Source organism: Tinamus guttatus, unplaced genomic scaffold (genome assembly GCF_059628265.1).
Source record: "Tinamus guttatus ecotype Peru unplaced genomic scaffold, ASM5962826v1 Tinamus_guttatus_pri_ptg000307l, whole genome shotgun sequence".
NCBI lineage: Eukaryota > Metazoa > Chordata > Aves > Tinamiformes > Tinamidae > Tinamus > Tinamus guttatus.
The window spans coordinates 39,016-56,099 of NW_028288841.1; the positions used below are offsets into that span (position 1 = coordinate 39,016).

The following is a 17,084-nucleotide window of genomic DNA, read 5'->3' on the forward strand; positions in this document are numbered from 1 at the left end:
GCTTCCCCTGCCGCATTCCCAGGCTCTGGGGACAGGGCCTGGCCACGTGCCGGCATTCCCGTGTGGTGTGCACTGTTGCATCCAGCATTGTGCCGCCCGGCTGCTCCTGCCAGGCTGTCATGCCAGGAATTTGAGTCAAGGGATAAATGCCGATGTGAGTTAGCATGCAAATAGCTGAGCGTTTGCCCCTTTTATTTCAAAAACAGCCTGGCTTGGCCAGGATTGCCCTGGCTCCTGTGGTGAAACCCCTTCGAATCCTCTGTATTCCGTGCACAGTCACGCTGAAATTCCAAGGGATGGGAATCACAAGGGGACAGCATAGCACAGCTGTTGAGTGCCCACATGGTGATCCATGCTGATCAGCCAGCAAGCAAAGAGGAGCACCTGTCCCAAGGAGCAATTTTAAGACACCAAACATACGAATGGGCTGCTGCCTGCAAGGGCATGGACTGGAAAGTCCTGCATTCCAGCTACAGGCTCTTCCACAACTGCAGATGGTTTGGATTTTGGAGATGTGTCTTCTCTGAAGGGTATCTGACAACCTTTTAGTATCAGGGGGTGCCTCTGGCAGCACTCAATGTGGGAGAGCAACACTGGAACACGCGGCACCAGGAGCTAAAGTGACTAAGGAGCCAATTGTGGATCTGAAGTGCCTCTTCCAGGCGCCCTTGGGTGATTCAGCCTGGTACTAACCTAGCAGAGCAGCAGCCTCACGATACAAACAGGGGAGCAGCTCATCCCCGTCCCCTGACGCATGAGGCAGGACCTGCCGCGTGCCAGCGGCTGCCGAGGGTGAACCAGAGGCCCCGTGACCCCCGAAATGCCCCTGCCTCTCGGCTCCTGGGCATCCCCATGGCTCATAAGGATAACACCGGAGCGCTGGCGAGGCGGGTGCTGGCAAGGCCCAGGTGACATACTGCGATGACATGGCCTCACCGCGGGGTGCCACTGTCTCTGCAGGCACAGGACGGACAGCTTTTCTGTCCCATCTCCTGCCAGCCTCCTTTCCCAGGACACTGTGTCCATGTTTTCCCTGCTCTTTGGGCTCTTTTGTGCTTGAGGTGGGATGCTCAGCTTGGGTTTGCTGCGTCTGAGCAGCCAAAACCCTTGCTGGACACAGTTGCCATCCACGGAGCAGGGCTCTTTCTGCTGTGTTCGAGGCCGTGCTCCGGGTGACAGCTGAGGAGCAGTCTTGGCCAGGACACGGCTGAACTCTGCTGCGGAGCTACCCAGGGTCCTGCATGAGCTGTTGGTGCGTTAAGCATCAAAATTCTGACTGTATCAAAACACTTGGACTTTGCAAACCCACTGCTACAGCAGGAGAGGACAGCATGAGCACCGGGGACTGCATTCCTGCTGCGCAGAGGGTAGAGACACAGGAATACAGCCCATGTTGTATCCTGTGGAACAAATTTATGCCTAATAATAGAAACCAGTAGCTAAGTAGAGACAACACAACCACATCTGTCTCTCCAGTTGCTCGGCACCTGCACGGCAAAGCAGTTCAGGCCAGGAAATAATATCCTGTCCAGCAGCCTGATCCAACACAAACAGGAAGAGTATTTTAGAGAGATAAGGTATCCTTGGAGAGTGGAATTTGGCAAAGATAGGAAAGCACAATACTGTCCTAGAAAACGTGATCGCACTTTCTGCCTCTGACGAGTGCAAGTCAGGTGAGATTGCCAAGGGATGGCAGACTGGAGCAGGTAGAGCATCAAGTGCCACCTTTCCTTGGAGTCCTCAGTGTGATACTATTGCTGCCAAATATCATCTTTTGTCTTGCTTCGGCCTAGCAACACCATGAGTGACAGAGCAAGGATGAACTGAGAGCCCTGCCAGCACCAAGCACAGGGCACGGAGAGGCTACGGAGCGCGGCAGTTCTCAGCTGCGCAACCAAGGAGATGGGCAGTGCTGCGAGCGTGGAAGCGCAGAGCTGTGTTTGCACATCACAGAATCCCAGAATAGCTGAGGTGGGAAGGGACCTCTAGAGACCATCTAGTCCAACCCCCTGCTCCAGCAGGGACACCCAGAGCACAGGGTGGCATCCAGGCGGGTTTGAAGATCTCCAGAGAAGGAGCCTCCACAGCCTCTCTGGGCAGCCTGTGCCAGGGCTCTGGTACCCTCACAGCAAAGAAGTTCTTCCTCACATGGAGATGGAGCCTCCTGGGTTTCAACTTGTACCCATCACCCCTTGTCCTGTCACTGGCCACCACCGAGGAGAGTTTGGCCCTATCCTCCCTACATTCACCCCTCAGGTACTTGTACATATTGATCAAATCCCCTCTCAATCTTCTCTTCTTCAGGCTAAACAGGCCCAGCTTGCTCAGTCTTTCCTCATATGATGGATGCTGCAGTATCTTAATCACATAAAATAAGAGCTGGTGCTGATGCACGTGGGGCTGCGGGGGCTCCACGCGGTTACCAACACATCCCATACTTGTGCTGAGGGGCAGGGATTGTTAACGCTGGGGATGTGGGTGGATTCCCCAATATCTCTGTGTTTCAAAGAGGCAATGAGGAAGGCAGGATCAAAATCTCAAGGTCCTTGTGGTGGCATTCAGCAGCCTTCTGTCTAAGAGGCAGTTGTGAGCCCTAGTGTCCCAGCCACAGTGCATCAGATGGGAAGCGCAGGTGGATTGGGGGGCAGGATCTTTCCTTCCGACACAGTCACATGGGAGGCACCACATTCAATCAGTCTGAGTCTGAGGCTGGCAGGGAGAAGACATGGATTTTACTCCCTGTTCTGCTACTGAGATACCTTATGCTTCTAAGCAGGAGCTCCTCTTCTCTTTAAACAGGAGTGTGCCTTCTGTAGCTCAGAGATGGTGACACCTGCCTAGCCTTTGAGTTTGGATCCATGAATAGATCCTGCCAAAATCACGCAACATATGATTAACCAGGATGATGATGGGAGAGGGCTAAGATGGTCTAAGGACCGGATTCTCCAGCTGTCATTCCAATAGCATGACACCTACCTAAAAACCTGCTTCCACTCAGCAGAAAACGTGATGGAAGGGACCAAAGCGTAGCTCCTGTCTGTGGGGCTTACTGAAGCGAAGCTGGGAAGCTGAACCTGAGGAGAGGATCACCCACACTTCAGCTGGGGACCACACGCTGGAGGAGATCCCAAGATACCTCGTGCTGCCTGTATCTTAAAGCAGGACATGCCAACTTGCACGATATGGGGATCTTCTCCAAAGGTGTGGAGCTCGTAGAGCACATTTCAGCTTAGCAGAAGCCTTGCTTCTCTGCAGAAGCCACCCCTAGAGCCTCAGGTGAACTACAGGTAGAAAACTACGCCAGAAGTTATCCTCCCGTTTCTGAAATGACTCAGGCAGCTATCATCCCCTTGCACCGTGTTCACAGCCAAACAGCTCCTAACTGCCCTGAGTGACCTGATGATATTCAGCTAGTTATTTCCTTTCTCAATATTGCCTCATTTGCCCCAGTTACACCCCTCTTTGCCTTCCTATACATCTCTCCTCCCTGCCTGGTATTTGTGCTTCCCAACGCCCCTGATTAGGTGCCACGTTTCCTGGGGCTGCTCCTTGCTGTGCCGAGTTAGTTCAGCCAACAGGAAACTTCCCTTGGACGTCAAGCTCTCGGGCTCTTAATCATTCCCCGGGCGGGGAGGTGACTGCAGGATCCGTCCGGGAAGGCAATTATTAACCCGCCACCTCGCAGGAACTGATTCCTCCACGGGGCAGTTCAAAATTTGTGCTTTCTCGGCCGTGGAAATGCTCGTCGATGTGGACGTCTGGGTCATGGATGTGCCTGCTCCTGTGTTCGGGTCACCCCAAAACTGGCACGGGCTCCCCTGGGAGCTCTGCAGGTAACGCTGTACAAAAGGGTCTGCGTGTTGGAGGCCAATATGGCCATAAACCGCCCGCGATGGTGGTCAAGAGGGTGGCTGGGGCGGAGGCCAGGTCTACCCTGCGGTGTCCCCCACGCCCGGGGCAGACCTGCTCCCTGGACAGCCCCAGCTCCCTGGAGGAGGTTTTCCTCCTCGCACCCATTCTGAAGCAGGGGAAGGGCGGCCCTGAGCCCGCCGGGCCCAGCCACGGCCCGCGCGCCTTTGGCTATAGGCGACGCGGGGCGGCGGGGCCTGCAGCGCCGGGCTCTGGAAACCGCGCGCGGGCGCGTGGCTCCTTTAAAACCCGGCAGGGCTGCCCCGCAAGTCCCGCCTCCCGCCGCTTCCCATTGGCAGGAGCTGCTGTTTTTTCGGGCCTCTTTGACGCGCCCCCTCCCTGGCGAGGCCTGTGATTGGCCGAAGCGCCACCCCTCCCAGGGAGCGTTTCCCAAGAGCGAGGCGGCGGGCGCGCGCACGCTCTTTGGGGCCGCTCTCCGCGCGCGCTCGGCGGCTCTCCCGCGGGCGCGCTCTTCCGCGACGCTCCCTGGCCGGAGGCAGCGGCTGCCATGGCGGGGCCGGGCCCCCGCGCCTGAGCGGCGGGACGGCGGCCGGGCCGGGCCGGGCGGCGGGTACGAGCGGCCGGGGCGGCGCGGGGGGCGAGCGGCGGGCCCGGGCCGCGCTCCCCGCAGGCCTCGCCTTGCTGCTCTCGCTTTCGCTTCCTTCCGTTTACGGCTCCGCTGCTCTCGGCGGCCGCGTCGCCTCGGGACCCGCCGGGTCCGAAGGAGGCGGCGTGGAGGCAGCGTCGCGGTCCCCGCTCTGCTGCGGCTCCTCGTGCCCCTCTGCGGGCTCCTGGGGTCGGGCGTCGCTTGCCCTCCTCTCACGGGCTCCATCTTCCTGCAAAACCCCCCAAAACACCCCGGGTGGGTGTTTGAGAACTGCTCCCGAGGGGGCCTTCCCCGTGTTTTTATTACTATTATTTTATTAGTCCTTGTGCTTCTGGTTTTGCTTTTCGGTTCCTTTCTGTCAATTATTTATTTATGCGGTTCCTTTCTTTTAAAGTCAGTGATAATGAAACTTGGAGAGAAGAGTGAGAGATGAGTCCTCTGTTGCTGGAAAACCCCTCTCGTGTGAGTTTGTTCTAAGGGCAAAGTGGGGAAAAGCAGCTGGTTCAACCAAGGCGTGTGAAGTGTGGGACTTGTAAAGTTGTGTTAGAGAAGAGAAATGGAGAGGAGAGAAAAAAAAAAAGATAGAAACAAGCGCGTCGGTCGTAATCTTCCTTGCTGAGATAAGGGTTCTGTTTAAGCAGGGCCAGGTCAGTGCGGCTCTCTGCTGAGCACAGCCCTGTGTGGGTTGTTTTCTGGTCCTGGTTGTTTATCGCGGGAGCAGTGCCAAGCTCAGCTTGATAGGAATAGCAACAAGTTTTCTGATGCGCCTTTCTGAAAGGAAGAAAACTGCCCCATCTTTCTCAAAGCGGGCGCTCGGACGAGGTGTGTAATTCAGCTCCGTGCGGAAGAAATCTGTTTTTCTCTCTCTCCCACCCCTCTGGTGTCACAAGACGGCCGGGATCGTGGCACTGGGTCTGAGGGGCTGGCAGGGGCTGGACGTGCGTTTGGATAATGCGCCCTGTGTGCGCAGCGCTGCTGCTGGGCATGGTGGAACCCAGCTGATCCTTGCCACGCGTTCGGGGTCCCGTTGCCCTGGAGTTTGTGCTGTGATCTTTTTTATTTTTTTTTTTAATTTTCTTTTCCAACAGGAACCGATTAGTTCCCCACATCCTTCCTGTAGGCTTTAACTATTAGGAAAGCATGAAAACTATCCTGTCTGGTGGCTCTGACTGCCTTTAGAATCACGTTGCATGTTCTGCTGCTCTGCCTTTTTTATCTTTCATGTTGACACACGAGGCCATAGCAAGCAGCCTGGCTGAGGCAAACTTGACTGTTTTTCCCATTGAAAACTTGTGACCGGAGCTCAGTTACACGTGGCCAACTCCTCTCCTTATCAGCCATTTACTGCTGTTTTGTGATAGTAGTGGCTTCTAGAGGCAGGAGGGAATAGGCACCTGTTTGCCCTCATAAGAGTTTTTCTTTCCCATGGAATTCCCTAGGAGCTCTGTATTTGAGTTCTTTTCAGTGGGACAAATTCCATGTTCCAGGGGGAAGGTGCCATGGCTCAGAGTTGTTGATGTTGTACGTGGTCCCTGTGAGCTTCTCCATCCTTTCCCACCTCTTTTAAAGCAATAGATTTTTCCTCTGTGCTGCTGAGTGTGAACATATTCCTGCTGCTGCTCAGGCAGAGCCTTGCAAAGTTTCAGATAGGAGAGTGGAGGAGAGTCATTAGGAAATCAGGGATAAGAATTCGAAGTGAGAAACTGGAGGAAAGAGAAGTCTGTAGGAAGGCTGTTTGCTGAATCCACTACTCATCCTGGGGGGTTTGGCCCAGGTTTCTGCACCTCAGCACGAAGCTGATCTTTCCAGGTGTGTGTGTTCAACGCGACGTCTCCAGCCCAGCGCTGCGTTCGGCAGCCGCAAAGGAAAGGCTGGGCCCAGCGAGTGTGCGCCAGCACGGAGGGCTCAAAGCACAGGGGTGTCACTGAGGGGGACCGTCCCCTCCACCCCAGTGCATCTGGGAAGAGTCGCAGCCTCTGCAGAGCCTGAGTCTGTAGCTGCCGGTGGGAGCGGTTTGTGGGGAAGGTGCTGCTCAACTGCACAAGCTCCGTAGATGACACAGGGCTGTGCTGCTTATTTTGCTGCTTATGAGTCATCCACTGCCTAGCAGGAAAACTACCTTTGGAGTCCTCTCAATGAAGCTGTCATTTTTGCCATGCCATGCCAGCCTGGCCTAAGCTCAAATTATTTTTTGTCGCTTCTTTTCCCATTTATTTGTTAGTGGCTGTGGGTTTTTTGAGGTTAATCCAGGATTAGCTATAGCACACAGGCTGCTCAAGTGCTCTCTGGCAATGTGCATCTTGAAGGTGACGGTCGCGAAGCGCTGTGCTGTCAAGATGGGTGGATGTAGAGACCTTTGAGAGCCTTATAGAGGCAGGGTTGTAGAAAGGCGCTGCCTTTTTGCAGTCTTACTGTTGTGCCTAAGATCAGAACAGTTGTGCCTTGCAGAGGATGAGGAGGAAAAGATGCTTAATATTGTCTTTTGTCGCTGTTGGTTTCTGAAGGCAAAGTCTGTACAATCCCTTGATGTAAAAATATGTCAGGCTTTGCCCGCTCTTAGACTGTGCGGTTTTTAGGTAGGGACCTTCAATCTTTTTCTTGGGGATAGTTGAAATTAAATCATTGACCATAATTTCTGTTGGCCTAGAAAGCTAGAAAGGTGATTAATGCTCTTGTACAGATTTTCTATCTTTATCCACTGATCTTGTTGCAGAGTCTTGATTTCTTCTGTGGTTTTGCTAAAGCTCAAAATCCTGATATCTATGTAGTTTAGTACTGCACCGTTTTGAAAGTGCTTCTTATCCTGGTACCAGCTAGTGTTTTTGGTCTTGCCTGCTCTAATGGCTCTGTGTGGAGCAGGGGCAGGTGCCACTTGCTCCGTTGTATAATGCAGTCTTTCTGATGATGGTAATTTGCTGTAACGAGCAGGAAGCAGTTGTGCTGGGATCTGATGGAGGGGATGTGTTTAACTCTGACTCACAACTGAATTAATGTTGCTTTTCTTGTCTCTGCTTAGCTTGTGCTCTGCTTGACCTGGGCCAGAGAGAAGGCAGGATGTTCTAGTCCGTGATGTCTGCGATGAGGGTCGCCATGTACGACAACGTCACACACACTACTGCCCTGGTGACAGCACTGGAGAACGTGACAACGCTGTCCCCAGCAACGACGCAGGCGATAAATGATACCAACATCACTGTGCCACACAAGTGCCTGCTCTTGCTTTATGAAGACATTGGGAAATCCAGGTGAGAAGGGAGAGTTGGGACCCAAGACTCACCCTGGACTGGGGGAAGGAACTTTCTGAGTTTGGGTCAGAAGGGATTGGAGCTGGTACCTTGTCTTTCAGATGTGGAAGATGGGGAAAATACTGATCTATTTACTTTTTGCAGAGTCCGCTACTGGGATCTTTTGCTCCTGGTTCCCAATGTGCTTTTCTTTATATTTCTTCTGTGGAAGCTGCCCTCTGCCAGGGCCAAAATCCGTGCCACTTCGAGCCCAATCTTCACCACGTTCTACATACTAGTGAGTACCACTGTGTGCTTTTGCACTGATTGGAGGAGTGGCAGTTTTTTGTTACTGCTCACTAACAGTATCACTGAAATGCAAGACACTTCATAGATCAGATCTCCACAGGGATTTTAAAAAGGGCAGTTTTTGGATGTAGATGTTTTATAAGAAACGGTCATTGTGTTCTCCCCAGTGTCCACTGTCTAAACTCCAGTTTTCATAGATTCTGGGAATGTCTGTCTGGATTGGGTGGATTTTGTTCTGCTGTGGTGTTTCTTTGCTTTGCTTTTGGTTAATCTTTAAAATGAAGCTGCATGTGAAACGAAACCAGCTTCTTTCTGAGATAGTGAAAGTGAAACAGTGGATATGGATTTGTGTGAAGCTCTTGGCAAGTTGGTTCATCTGCTGTATTCTAGTCCAGGCACATAGAACCCAAGCCCTGTTAGCTTCTTTCCCATTAATGTTCCAAATGCTACTTAAAATGGAAACAGAATATGTAGGCAGTACAGCCACAGCTCTCGGACATGTAAGATCTCTTGTTTGTTCCCTTCTACCAGTTTTGAAAAGGTGCAAGTAGCCTCTGTTCACTTCAGATGATGTCTATAGTAATCTGAGCATTCATTCTGATACTGCTCAGGAGGCAGTGAGTGAAGGTAAAGACCTACCTGGTTTTACGTAGAAATATCCTTCAGAAACCTTATCAGGGTGTATTTTAGACCCAGTTTGTCTTATTGTAACATAGTGTGCCTCGTCTTTCAAGGAAATTAATGCAGATTGTGAAAGTAAATGTGTGTCTGACTTGGAATAGATAAGTGGTATCTTTCTGCAGCCTGTGTGCAGGGTAAAACCCAAGGTACAACAAAAACAGTGCCAGGCTGGTGAGAAGTCTTTGTTGGCTGTTGCATTCCCAGAACATTGGTGTTGGGCTTGTGCATAACCAGGCACATAAAATGTTTCAAACTCTTAAGAAATACTATTAGTCATTTTCAAATGGATATGAATTTTCTAATATGCTTCCAATAATGAAGTAAAAAGTTAGTGCCAAAAGTTTTGGAAGGCTGAACTCCTGAGAAACTAAAAGGAAAAAGTGAGCTGACTGTATGCTGCTGGCTTTTGCAAACAGACTGAGAAGCAGAAAGTGCTGCAGCAGTCTTGGAGGGAAATGCTCTTCACTCAGTTTGGTCTTCTGGAGTATGTTATCGGGAGATGGGAATGTAAATGTGTTCTGTGAGCATTTCCTTTCAAACAGCCGTTTGTCGCATCTTCAAGGAGTGCTTTCCTGTGGAGCCAGTTGGTTAAAACTAAGTAAATAGATTGGGAAGAGTCTCTTCCTATTTAGAGAAGAAACAAAAAAGGTATGTTTTCTTCACCAATGAGTATAGAATAGAGTTGTATTGAGGGACTTTTAAGTGCTTTCTTCTGGGGTGCAAGTCCCTGGAAAGGAATGTCATGTTCTTGTCTCGAGCTGTTTTCATTCCTTCTTCCTTTAAGGGGAAACATTCTGCTGGAGGTGGTTTCTTTATAGATATTCTAACTGCTTGGAGTCAATCTAGACTCCTTCGAACATGTGATAAATGTAGCTACTCCATGACTCTGGTGTGTGGTGGTTTTTCAATTTTTATCTGGAAAAATCACTCTTTTCAGAGGCTAAGTTTTTCTTGCACAGTAGAAGGAAGATGCATCCACCTGAGCTGCTAATTGCTAGGGTGGCTATGGCAGCACAGGGGCTGGTATGTTAGCCTGATTGAGCTCCATGCTGTCATGTTTAAGTGGTGCATGAGCTGCCTGGGGTATCTTTGCACTGCAGGGCAAGAGGCTTTCAAGCTTGTGGCTGCAGCTGACTTATCCTTTGCATTCCTGAGCTTTGCCAGTGCTGAGCAGAGGAAGACTTGACCCTTATTACAGATCTAGGTGTGGTAGTTACTGTCAAGTAGCTTTGCTGCTCTGATACGTTTGATTTATTCAGTCATGCCGAGCATTTGAGCTTATAATTGAGGGATGTATTTTTGCTTTAGCTTTCTCCTTCCCCAGACAGTGGGCTGAAGGGTGTGTAGGCTCTTTGCCCTTCACAACATTATTATGAGGAATGGGTGAGACCTCTTCAGAGCTGTTTTATCTGACACTTGAGGGAATTTGTTCCCTCTTAGACTCTTAAGTCGGTGCTACTACACTTAGCAGGCCTGAGGAATCTTCTTGAGTTCCAGCAAATTAGCTTGAATCTGTGGCTTGAAGTCCCCAGTCCCTGCTATCAGGTTTCAAAGCTGGCCTAGAAATCGTTTTCCAAAGGAATTTCTGGTAAGTGCTGCCTATCTGCCTGTTGACATCTCACTTGGGTATCTTTTCATGTAGGTATTTGTGGTGGCTTTGGTTGGCATTGCCCGGGCCGTCGTCTCCATGACTGTCAGCGCCTCGGATGCTGCCACGGTTGCTGATAAGGTAGGTGCAACCCTGACTCCAGCAGCTCTGCTTCGTGCAGTTCAGTCACAGCAATCTGCTCCTGCTTCCTTTTTATGGGAACTCAGGAGGAACATTTCGCTTGCATTGCTCATAGCTATATGTGTACTGTGGAATCCTGCCCTGATAACTGTGTCTAAATGATCATAATGTCCAAGGCTGTAAAACAATGAACTTCCAAAAGTAGACATGGAAATAGCAGCAGTAGCAGCAGTGAAACTTTCTCCTGTGAAGCTGGAAAATGGCTCTTAGCACAAACTAAACATTCAGATACCTTAAGAGGAGAAGCAACACCTGGTCTCTGTCATTCTTGCATGTATTTCTGTGGCCTTTGCAAAAATATTTTTTTCTTACTGAAAGCAAATAGAACTGAATTCCACTGTGAGCCTGATAGCAGAATGTCCTTGCAGCCACTCTGAGCACAGGGCAAACCTTTTAGCAAACAGGAAATAGTTTTGTACGTGCTGTTCTCTTTTGTAGGCATTTGACTTGTAGCAGAATATCACCTAAAACGAAAAGCTTTGTCATTCTTGAGCTGCTGGGGGCACCCTCAGAGTTTTCTAGTCTTTATTTGATTGGGTCAGTGTGATGCCCTCTTCTTTCATGTTACCTTTCAAAATATTTTACTGCACTATTTGTTTTTAATATGTTAAAAGTGTGATTATGTTTTCTTAAGTATCCCATCAAATGCTTTTTAAAATACTGTATATCCTTAAGAGTGCTGTTCAGAGCAAAAGGATTGATGAGCCAAGTTTTTGGGGATCTTACCCTGAGTTTGCCATTAGTTTATTGTGTAACTTTCAGAAAAATCACCTAACTTGCTGTTTACTGGCTTTTGTTCACTAAATGAAACATGAGAATGAAAATGTCCAACTGGGAGTAGGAAATGCTTTGTAGCTTGCTTTACATTTTGGAAGTACTGACTGTGGCAATGTACTGGCTTTTCTCAGTCATGACTTTACTGCAGAACTTGCCATGTTAGAAACTGTCCCCATTTACGTTTGAGATCCTCCTGGGCTGGTGGTGCTTGGGAGGAGAGCAGAAAGGGACGTGGGTGACGTCCCCTCTCCAGGACTGTGCTGTCCCCTCGCTGCCATGCAGTTTTCATAGGCTGGGGCAGACAGGCGAGCACACAGCTGGCACCCTACAAAACACAAGCACCATGTGTGGAAATGTCCTGCTCCATTCAGGGGCTGCCATCTCCTGGAGCAGAGAGTGGAGTTTTGTTGTATTAACTTCCAGCTGATGCCACAGTCCTTGTGATCACCTCTTTGGTTTCTCTTACCCTGCAGATCCTGTGGGAGATCACAAGGTTCTTCCTGTTGGCGATCGAGCTGAGCGTGGTGATTCTAGGCCTTGCCTTTGGTACGTGTCAGGAAGCTGCTGAGTGCTTTGCATGTTTCCTGTTCCCCTGCTTTCCACAGAGGCTGTGTCTGTAAGTGTGTGCGAGTGCTGATCCTATAAAGTGGAAAATCTCTAGAACAAATCCAGAGGACAAATTCAACAGATGTTTGTTAAATGGCTGACAGCCATTTCTAATCTTCACAGTTCTTCTGACTTGAGTAGTTTCAGAGTTTGTATGTGCATTTTTTCTCTTTTCCTCTATGTTGGTTTTAGAGACATTTTTGATTTTTCACTTTTTTTTTTTTTTTTTTTACTAGGCTTGAGTTCACATTCTGATTCACTCCTATATTCCTTACTTCCAGGTCATCTGGAGAGCAAGTCCAGTGTGAAGCGTGTTCTGGCAATCACTACAGTGCTGTCCCTGGCATATTCTGTCACCCAGGTGAGTAAACTGGAGCAGAGAAGTTGGTCTTCGCAAAGAAGAGCTTTACTCAGAATTAGATGTTTAGGTGCAGGATTCCTGCCTGGAATTGGGACAAATGGCAGCTTTCTTCTTTGGAGAAGGTTTTGGGCAATGACAGGATGCTGCTGGATCCCCAGAACATGCACAAGACTAGAGCTGTCCTCTTCATGGTATGACTTAGCCCAGCCAGGGTTCAGAAGTGAGATGAGGTTTAGGCAAATTGCCCATTTTGAGTTTTAAACGGAAGTGAGAATTGCTCATATCTGAGCAAGGAGTTTGACTGTAGCTCAGGTTCCACCAAAATCAGATGGCGAGACACCAAGTGCCCTCTTCAGAGAAGGGCAGTGCAGTGAGCCCTTCCAGCCTCTTGTCTGCAGCCTCTCTGAGCTGAGAGCTCTTGTTTCCCTCCAGACTAGCAGCCAGGCTGCTAGCTCATTTATTAGCCCTGTCTCCAGCTCTCCACAAACAATGCAGTGGATGTCTGGCTTTATTCTTGCTATGTCAGTGGCCAGCCCTGGGCCTCTATCTGAAGCAGCACCAGAATAACACACAGATCATTGTTCAGTGGCCAGGATCTTGCACGCAGGGCCGAGCTGATTCTTAGCACACGATGCTCTGGAAGAGTCTAATTAAACAGCAAACGTGTGAGCCATATATGCAGTAATTGCATACAAGGGCATTTCTTGTTACACTGTATCTTAGCTTCTGTTCATGCATTTTTTTCAGGTAACAGGTGAATGAAATGATTTCCTTAATTTTTGTATGAATTCTAGTGTTTATATTCCAGACTTGCAAATATGAAAATTCTAATTTAGAGCTGGCGATGGAGTGTTGGAAATCTCTAACCCTTCCAGACAAAGCAGGATGGCTGCTTCTATCTGCTCTGTTCTTTTCCATCTCCCTTTCGGGATATCAGTGATGCTCATTCCCCACAGACAGCTTCCTGTCACTTTTCCCACATACTTCTGAAGTTTCTTGCACTTTTTCTACATGAACTTGACATGACCTAGGCAGGAAAATGGTACCTTAGTGAGAAGGCCGAGACAATGGTCATCAGAACTTCTTTAAACGTAGTCGCCTTTGTGCAGTTGCCCATGGTAGGGAGGGTGCTGGCTGTAACAGACTCCTGATGGTGGTACTTCTTTCCTAGGGGACCTTGGAAATCCTGTACCCCGATTCCCACCTCTCAGCAGAAGACTTCAACATCTATGGCCACGGAGGGAGACATTTCTGGCTTGCCAGCTCTTGTTTCTTCTTTCTGGTGAATACCAAGCATGTGTCACACTGACTCTTAGAATTTGTAAATGGAACAAAGAATGATTTGTGCGTGATAAGGGCATAGATTTTTCCCCCCTTGCACATGCTCTGTTCCTGGAGCGTTGATGCTTCTCATGGGGCAGGGAAGCTGAAGCAGATTAGTACTGGGGGGTGATGGGAACTTTGGCAATTGAATTCCAGCTGAACTTTAGGTATCTTTCACTTTCTAGTTTCTTGGTGATCAGCCTTTATGCTATGGGGTTGAGGTGCGGGGCCTTCGTATTCTCACTGGGTGCGATCTCGGGTGTCTGCGCTCCTCCAGAGCACGCGGGAGGGCCTGGCAGCCCAGGCCATCCTGCAAGGCTTGTTGAGTTGAGTTACCAAACAGCCGTGGAACGCTTGGTCATTTTTCTCAACAGGTCTATTCCTTGGTGGTGATTCTTCCAAAAACTCCTCTGAAAGACCGGATTTCTTTGCCCTGTAAGTGACTGTACGGTGTTCTGGAGTACAGCTGGGGGATAGCACCACCCTTTATCTGAGCATGTGGCTGGCAATGGCTCCAGACATTTGCCTGTAACATCTTTGCCTCTACTGGCATGATGCCCTTAAGACCCATCTCTGTGCCTTATGTATGTGCACATATGCCCACGTGTACAGGGGAGCACGACGGAGCCCATTATATCTGTTCTGGCCACATGGGACAAACATGCAGTCCTGTCTCCTCAGGAATGTCTCAGCAGCCCAGATGGCAAGATGCTTTTACTGTGTTTGCCATCTCCATTAAACAGGACCTTGTGCTGGGCTGATGCTGGTGAAGTTGAGCTTCATCCTTGTGTCTGTGTCTTTTTTTGCAGCCAGGAAGAGCTTCTATGTTTATGCTGGAATCTTGGCTCTGCTGAACCTGCTGCAGGGCCTGGGCAGTGCCCTCCTCTGTGTGGATATCATAGAGGGCCTGTGGTAGGTGTGCTGGGGGAGGAGTGCCCATGGAACACAGTGCTCCTCAGCACTGCCTCTCCCAGGGAAACAATCGGGGCTGTTCCTATGGAGGAATAAAGCTATTGGGTCTTATTTTTTCTTATGCCTAAAGACTTTAAAGTGCTTGGGAAACTTAGAGTGGGGAGGTCTGTGGAGCTGCATACTCTACCCTTGAGGTGGTGAGGGAGGGGGATAACTTGACCATTGGTTTTATTGGTTCAAGTTTTATAGTTAGTAATGCAGGAGGTGGATTTCTATTCCTAGAAATAGTGTGGATGCCTCTTGCTGTATCTGGAATCTGCAGGGACCAACATCACATTTTGTGGTCTAAATTGGAAGCACTGAGGCTGTTCTTGATCAAACCTTGGGATTGACATGGTCTCCTCCCAAACTATCTAGGAGCGAGCAGCAACACATTGATAGCAGCGCTTATTATTTTGTGTTCTCTACATTTCTTTAGCAAAATACTTTTCTGCTGTCCTTAGAGCCTCTAGAGGGAATTGGGATGATGTCCTTTGGGTGGATGTGGCTGGGGTTATCTAGCCGTACTATGTGTGAATGCTGAATTCCTTCATATTCTCTTTTGCCTTTGCCAGCTGTGTTGATGTTACCACATTCCTTTACTTCAGCTTCTTTGCACCTCTTATCTATGTGGCCTTCCTGAAAGGCTTCTTTGGGTAAGTAGCCAGGAACGGGAGTTTGTGAAGTATATATTGTTTAACTATGCTGCACCTGAGTCTTTCCCCTTTATAGAGTAAAACAGTGACTAGAAGGCCACTTGGAGAACCATTTTTTTTCTCTCCTTGCTGTTTTCCTTGTGTGACCTAGGGCTGATCAATTCTACATGACTCCTTTGTATGTGAAGTAGCACTGGTAGCTATTCCTCCTGAATGTTCAGGAGGATCAGTGCTCAGGTATCTGCATTTGTTAAGCAAAGGTTTGGCTGCTGAAATTGGTAAGTAAATGGTTAGTGAGACACTGAGTTCTGGATGATTAAGTGGTCTCCTGGGAGGGTTTGTGACAGCTCTGGCAGTTGGGTAGCCCAGTGGCTGTTACCAGCCCTTTGGCTGGAGGCTTCTCTAAATAATGTGTGGGTTTCTGACACATTGTGAAAGTGTCAAATTGGTAAATAGGAAGCAAGATTCCTTGGGTCCGAAGTGCCACCGTGTGGCTACTCAGGAGAGAGGCATCTTCATAGGAGAAAGTGTTTCAGTGTAGGAAGCTTTAACTTTTATTGATGATGAGCAAGAAACAGTAGGCTTTAAAATAGGCTGGAACATGAAGTACCTCTAGCCTGTCCAAATGTGCCTTACAGTCTGCAGACACAGTTCCCTTCTGATTTCAGGTGTTAAAAGATGGGAACTGCTGATGCTCAGATGTTTGTGGTTTGGTTTTCATGATGCCTATGGCTGGTGGTTGAGGCAAAATCCTGTTCCCTTGTAGCAAGGCTGTCATGATGTCCAGTGGTGTTTGGATGTATTTGGTAATTGAGAACTACCAAGGATGAGCTAATCTTCCCACAAAGGAGTCGGGACTCTTCTATTTTTATTTTGCCCAGGTAGCCTGGTCTGAAGCCACAGATGGCATTAGCTAATCCTGAAATTTACCTAGTGCAATAATTGCCATGAAGTGCAGAGACTTCTCTGGGGCCTGTGTGTAGGGTTTCTTATTCTGCTATTGAGTTGCAATTAAGGATGGGTGGCTGCAATGGGATACTGCCTTGCTTAAACAAGGATTTTAAATCTTTAATGCCTCCAGGTCTGAGCCGAAGATCCTTTTCTCCTACAAATGTCAAGTGGATGAACCTGATGATGTAGACGTGCACCTACCCCACCCCTACGCCGTTGCCAAGAAAGAAGGGATGGATTCCGCGTTCTACTCGAGCACTCAGATCGACACTGCAGCCTACCTGGATGATGTGGCCTCGATGCCCTATCATGTGGGCAGCATCAACAGCATGGACAGCGACCGCTGGAAAGCCCTCAACGCCTGAGGCGATGCAGCCCCCTTCACATGATGCCTCCTCCTCTTCCTTCCGAGCACCTGGATGCCATGGCTGTTGGGATGGTCATTGCAAATCAGTCCTTGGCTGCCTGCCATGGCTTTTTCCTCTCTTCCTTAGGATTTCCTAAACCTATCGTGGAACAGTTGGAAACCCGAAACCCCTTGGAAAGGACGCTTTCTGTTGCTACCTGAGAACAGCCTAGAACAGTTTTGTTCATAAAACTACAAACACTGAATATTTCCAATCCTACATGTTCCAGATGTGAATATGACCCAGAAGACAGACCTGACTGATACCCCCTTCTCTTCAGTGACTGGAAGCACTTCTTTGCCCTTTAGGGGAATGGCACTTAGGCATATGAGGGTGTTGACTTGCCTGCTGTATTGTGCATATATAGAAAGTGTTTAGTGTGTGGAGCCACAGATGGTCCTCCTAGGATTTCTTGAGCATCGCTGTGTGGGTCTTGTAATACCGTTGTATAGGTTCCTGGTGACAGCAGTGTCTGCAGAGGGAAGCTGGGCAGCTCTGCTCTTCTCCGGTTTCAGCTAATACTGATGAAGATA

The 17,084-nt window shown here is 49.2% G+C and overlaps 1 protein-coding gene across 1 annotated transcript; it reads left to right on the top strand.

The window, feature by feature from the left end:
* The first annotated feature begins 7,558 nt into the window (after positions 1-7,558).
* On the top strand, positions 7,559-16,598 carry TPRA1 (transmembrane protein adipocyte associated 1). Its single transcript, XM_088528184.1, has 10 exons — positions 7,559-7,761; positions 7,906-8,038; positions 10,373-10,459; positions 11,770-11,842; positions 12,184-12,263; positions 13,435-13,545; positions 13,961-14,021; positions 14,396-14,498; positions 15,113-15,193; positions 16,275-16,598. Exons 1-10 carry the CDS (start codon positions 7,586-7,588, stop codon positions 16,507-16,509), a joined length of 1,140 nt encoding a protein of 379 aa, XP_088384310.1. The 5' UTR covers positions 7,559-7,585; the 3' UTR covers positions 16,510-16,598.
* The last annotated feature ends 486 nt before the right edge of the window (positions 16,599-17,084 follow it).

Coding starts and splice junctions, on each gene's coding strand:
- TPRA1 (XM_088528184.1), top strand. CDS start 7,586: ATGTCTGCGATGAGGGTCGCCATGTACGACAACGTCACACACACTACT. Junction 10,460..11,769: donor CTGCCACGGTTGCTGATAAG/GTAGGTGCAACC, acceptor CTTACCCTGCAG/ATCCTGTGGGAGATCACAAG. Junction 15,194..16,274: donor TTCCTGAAAGGCTTCTTTGG/GTAAGTAGCCAG, acceptor TAATGCCTCCAG/GTCTGAGCCGAAGATCCTTT.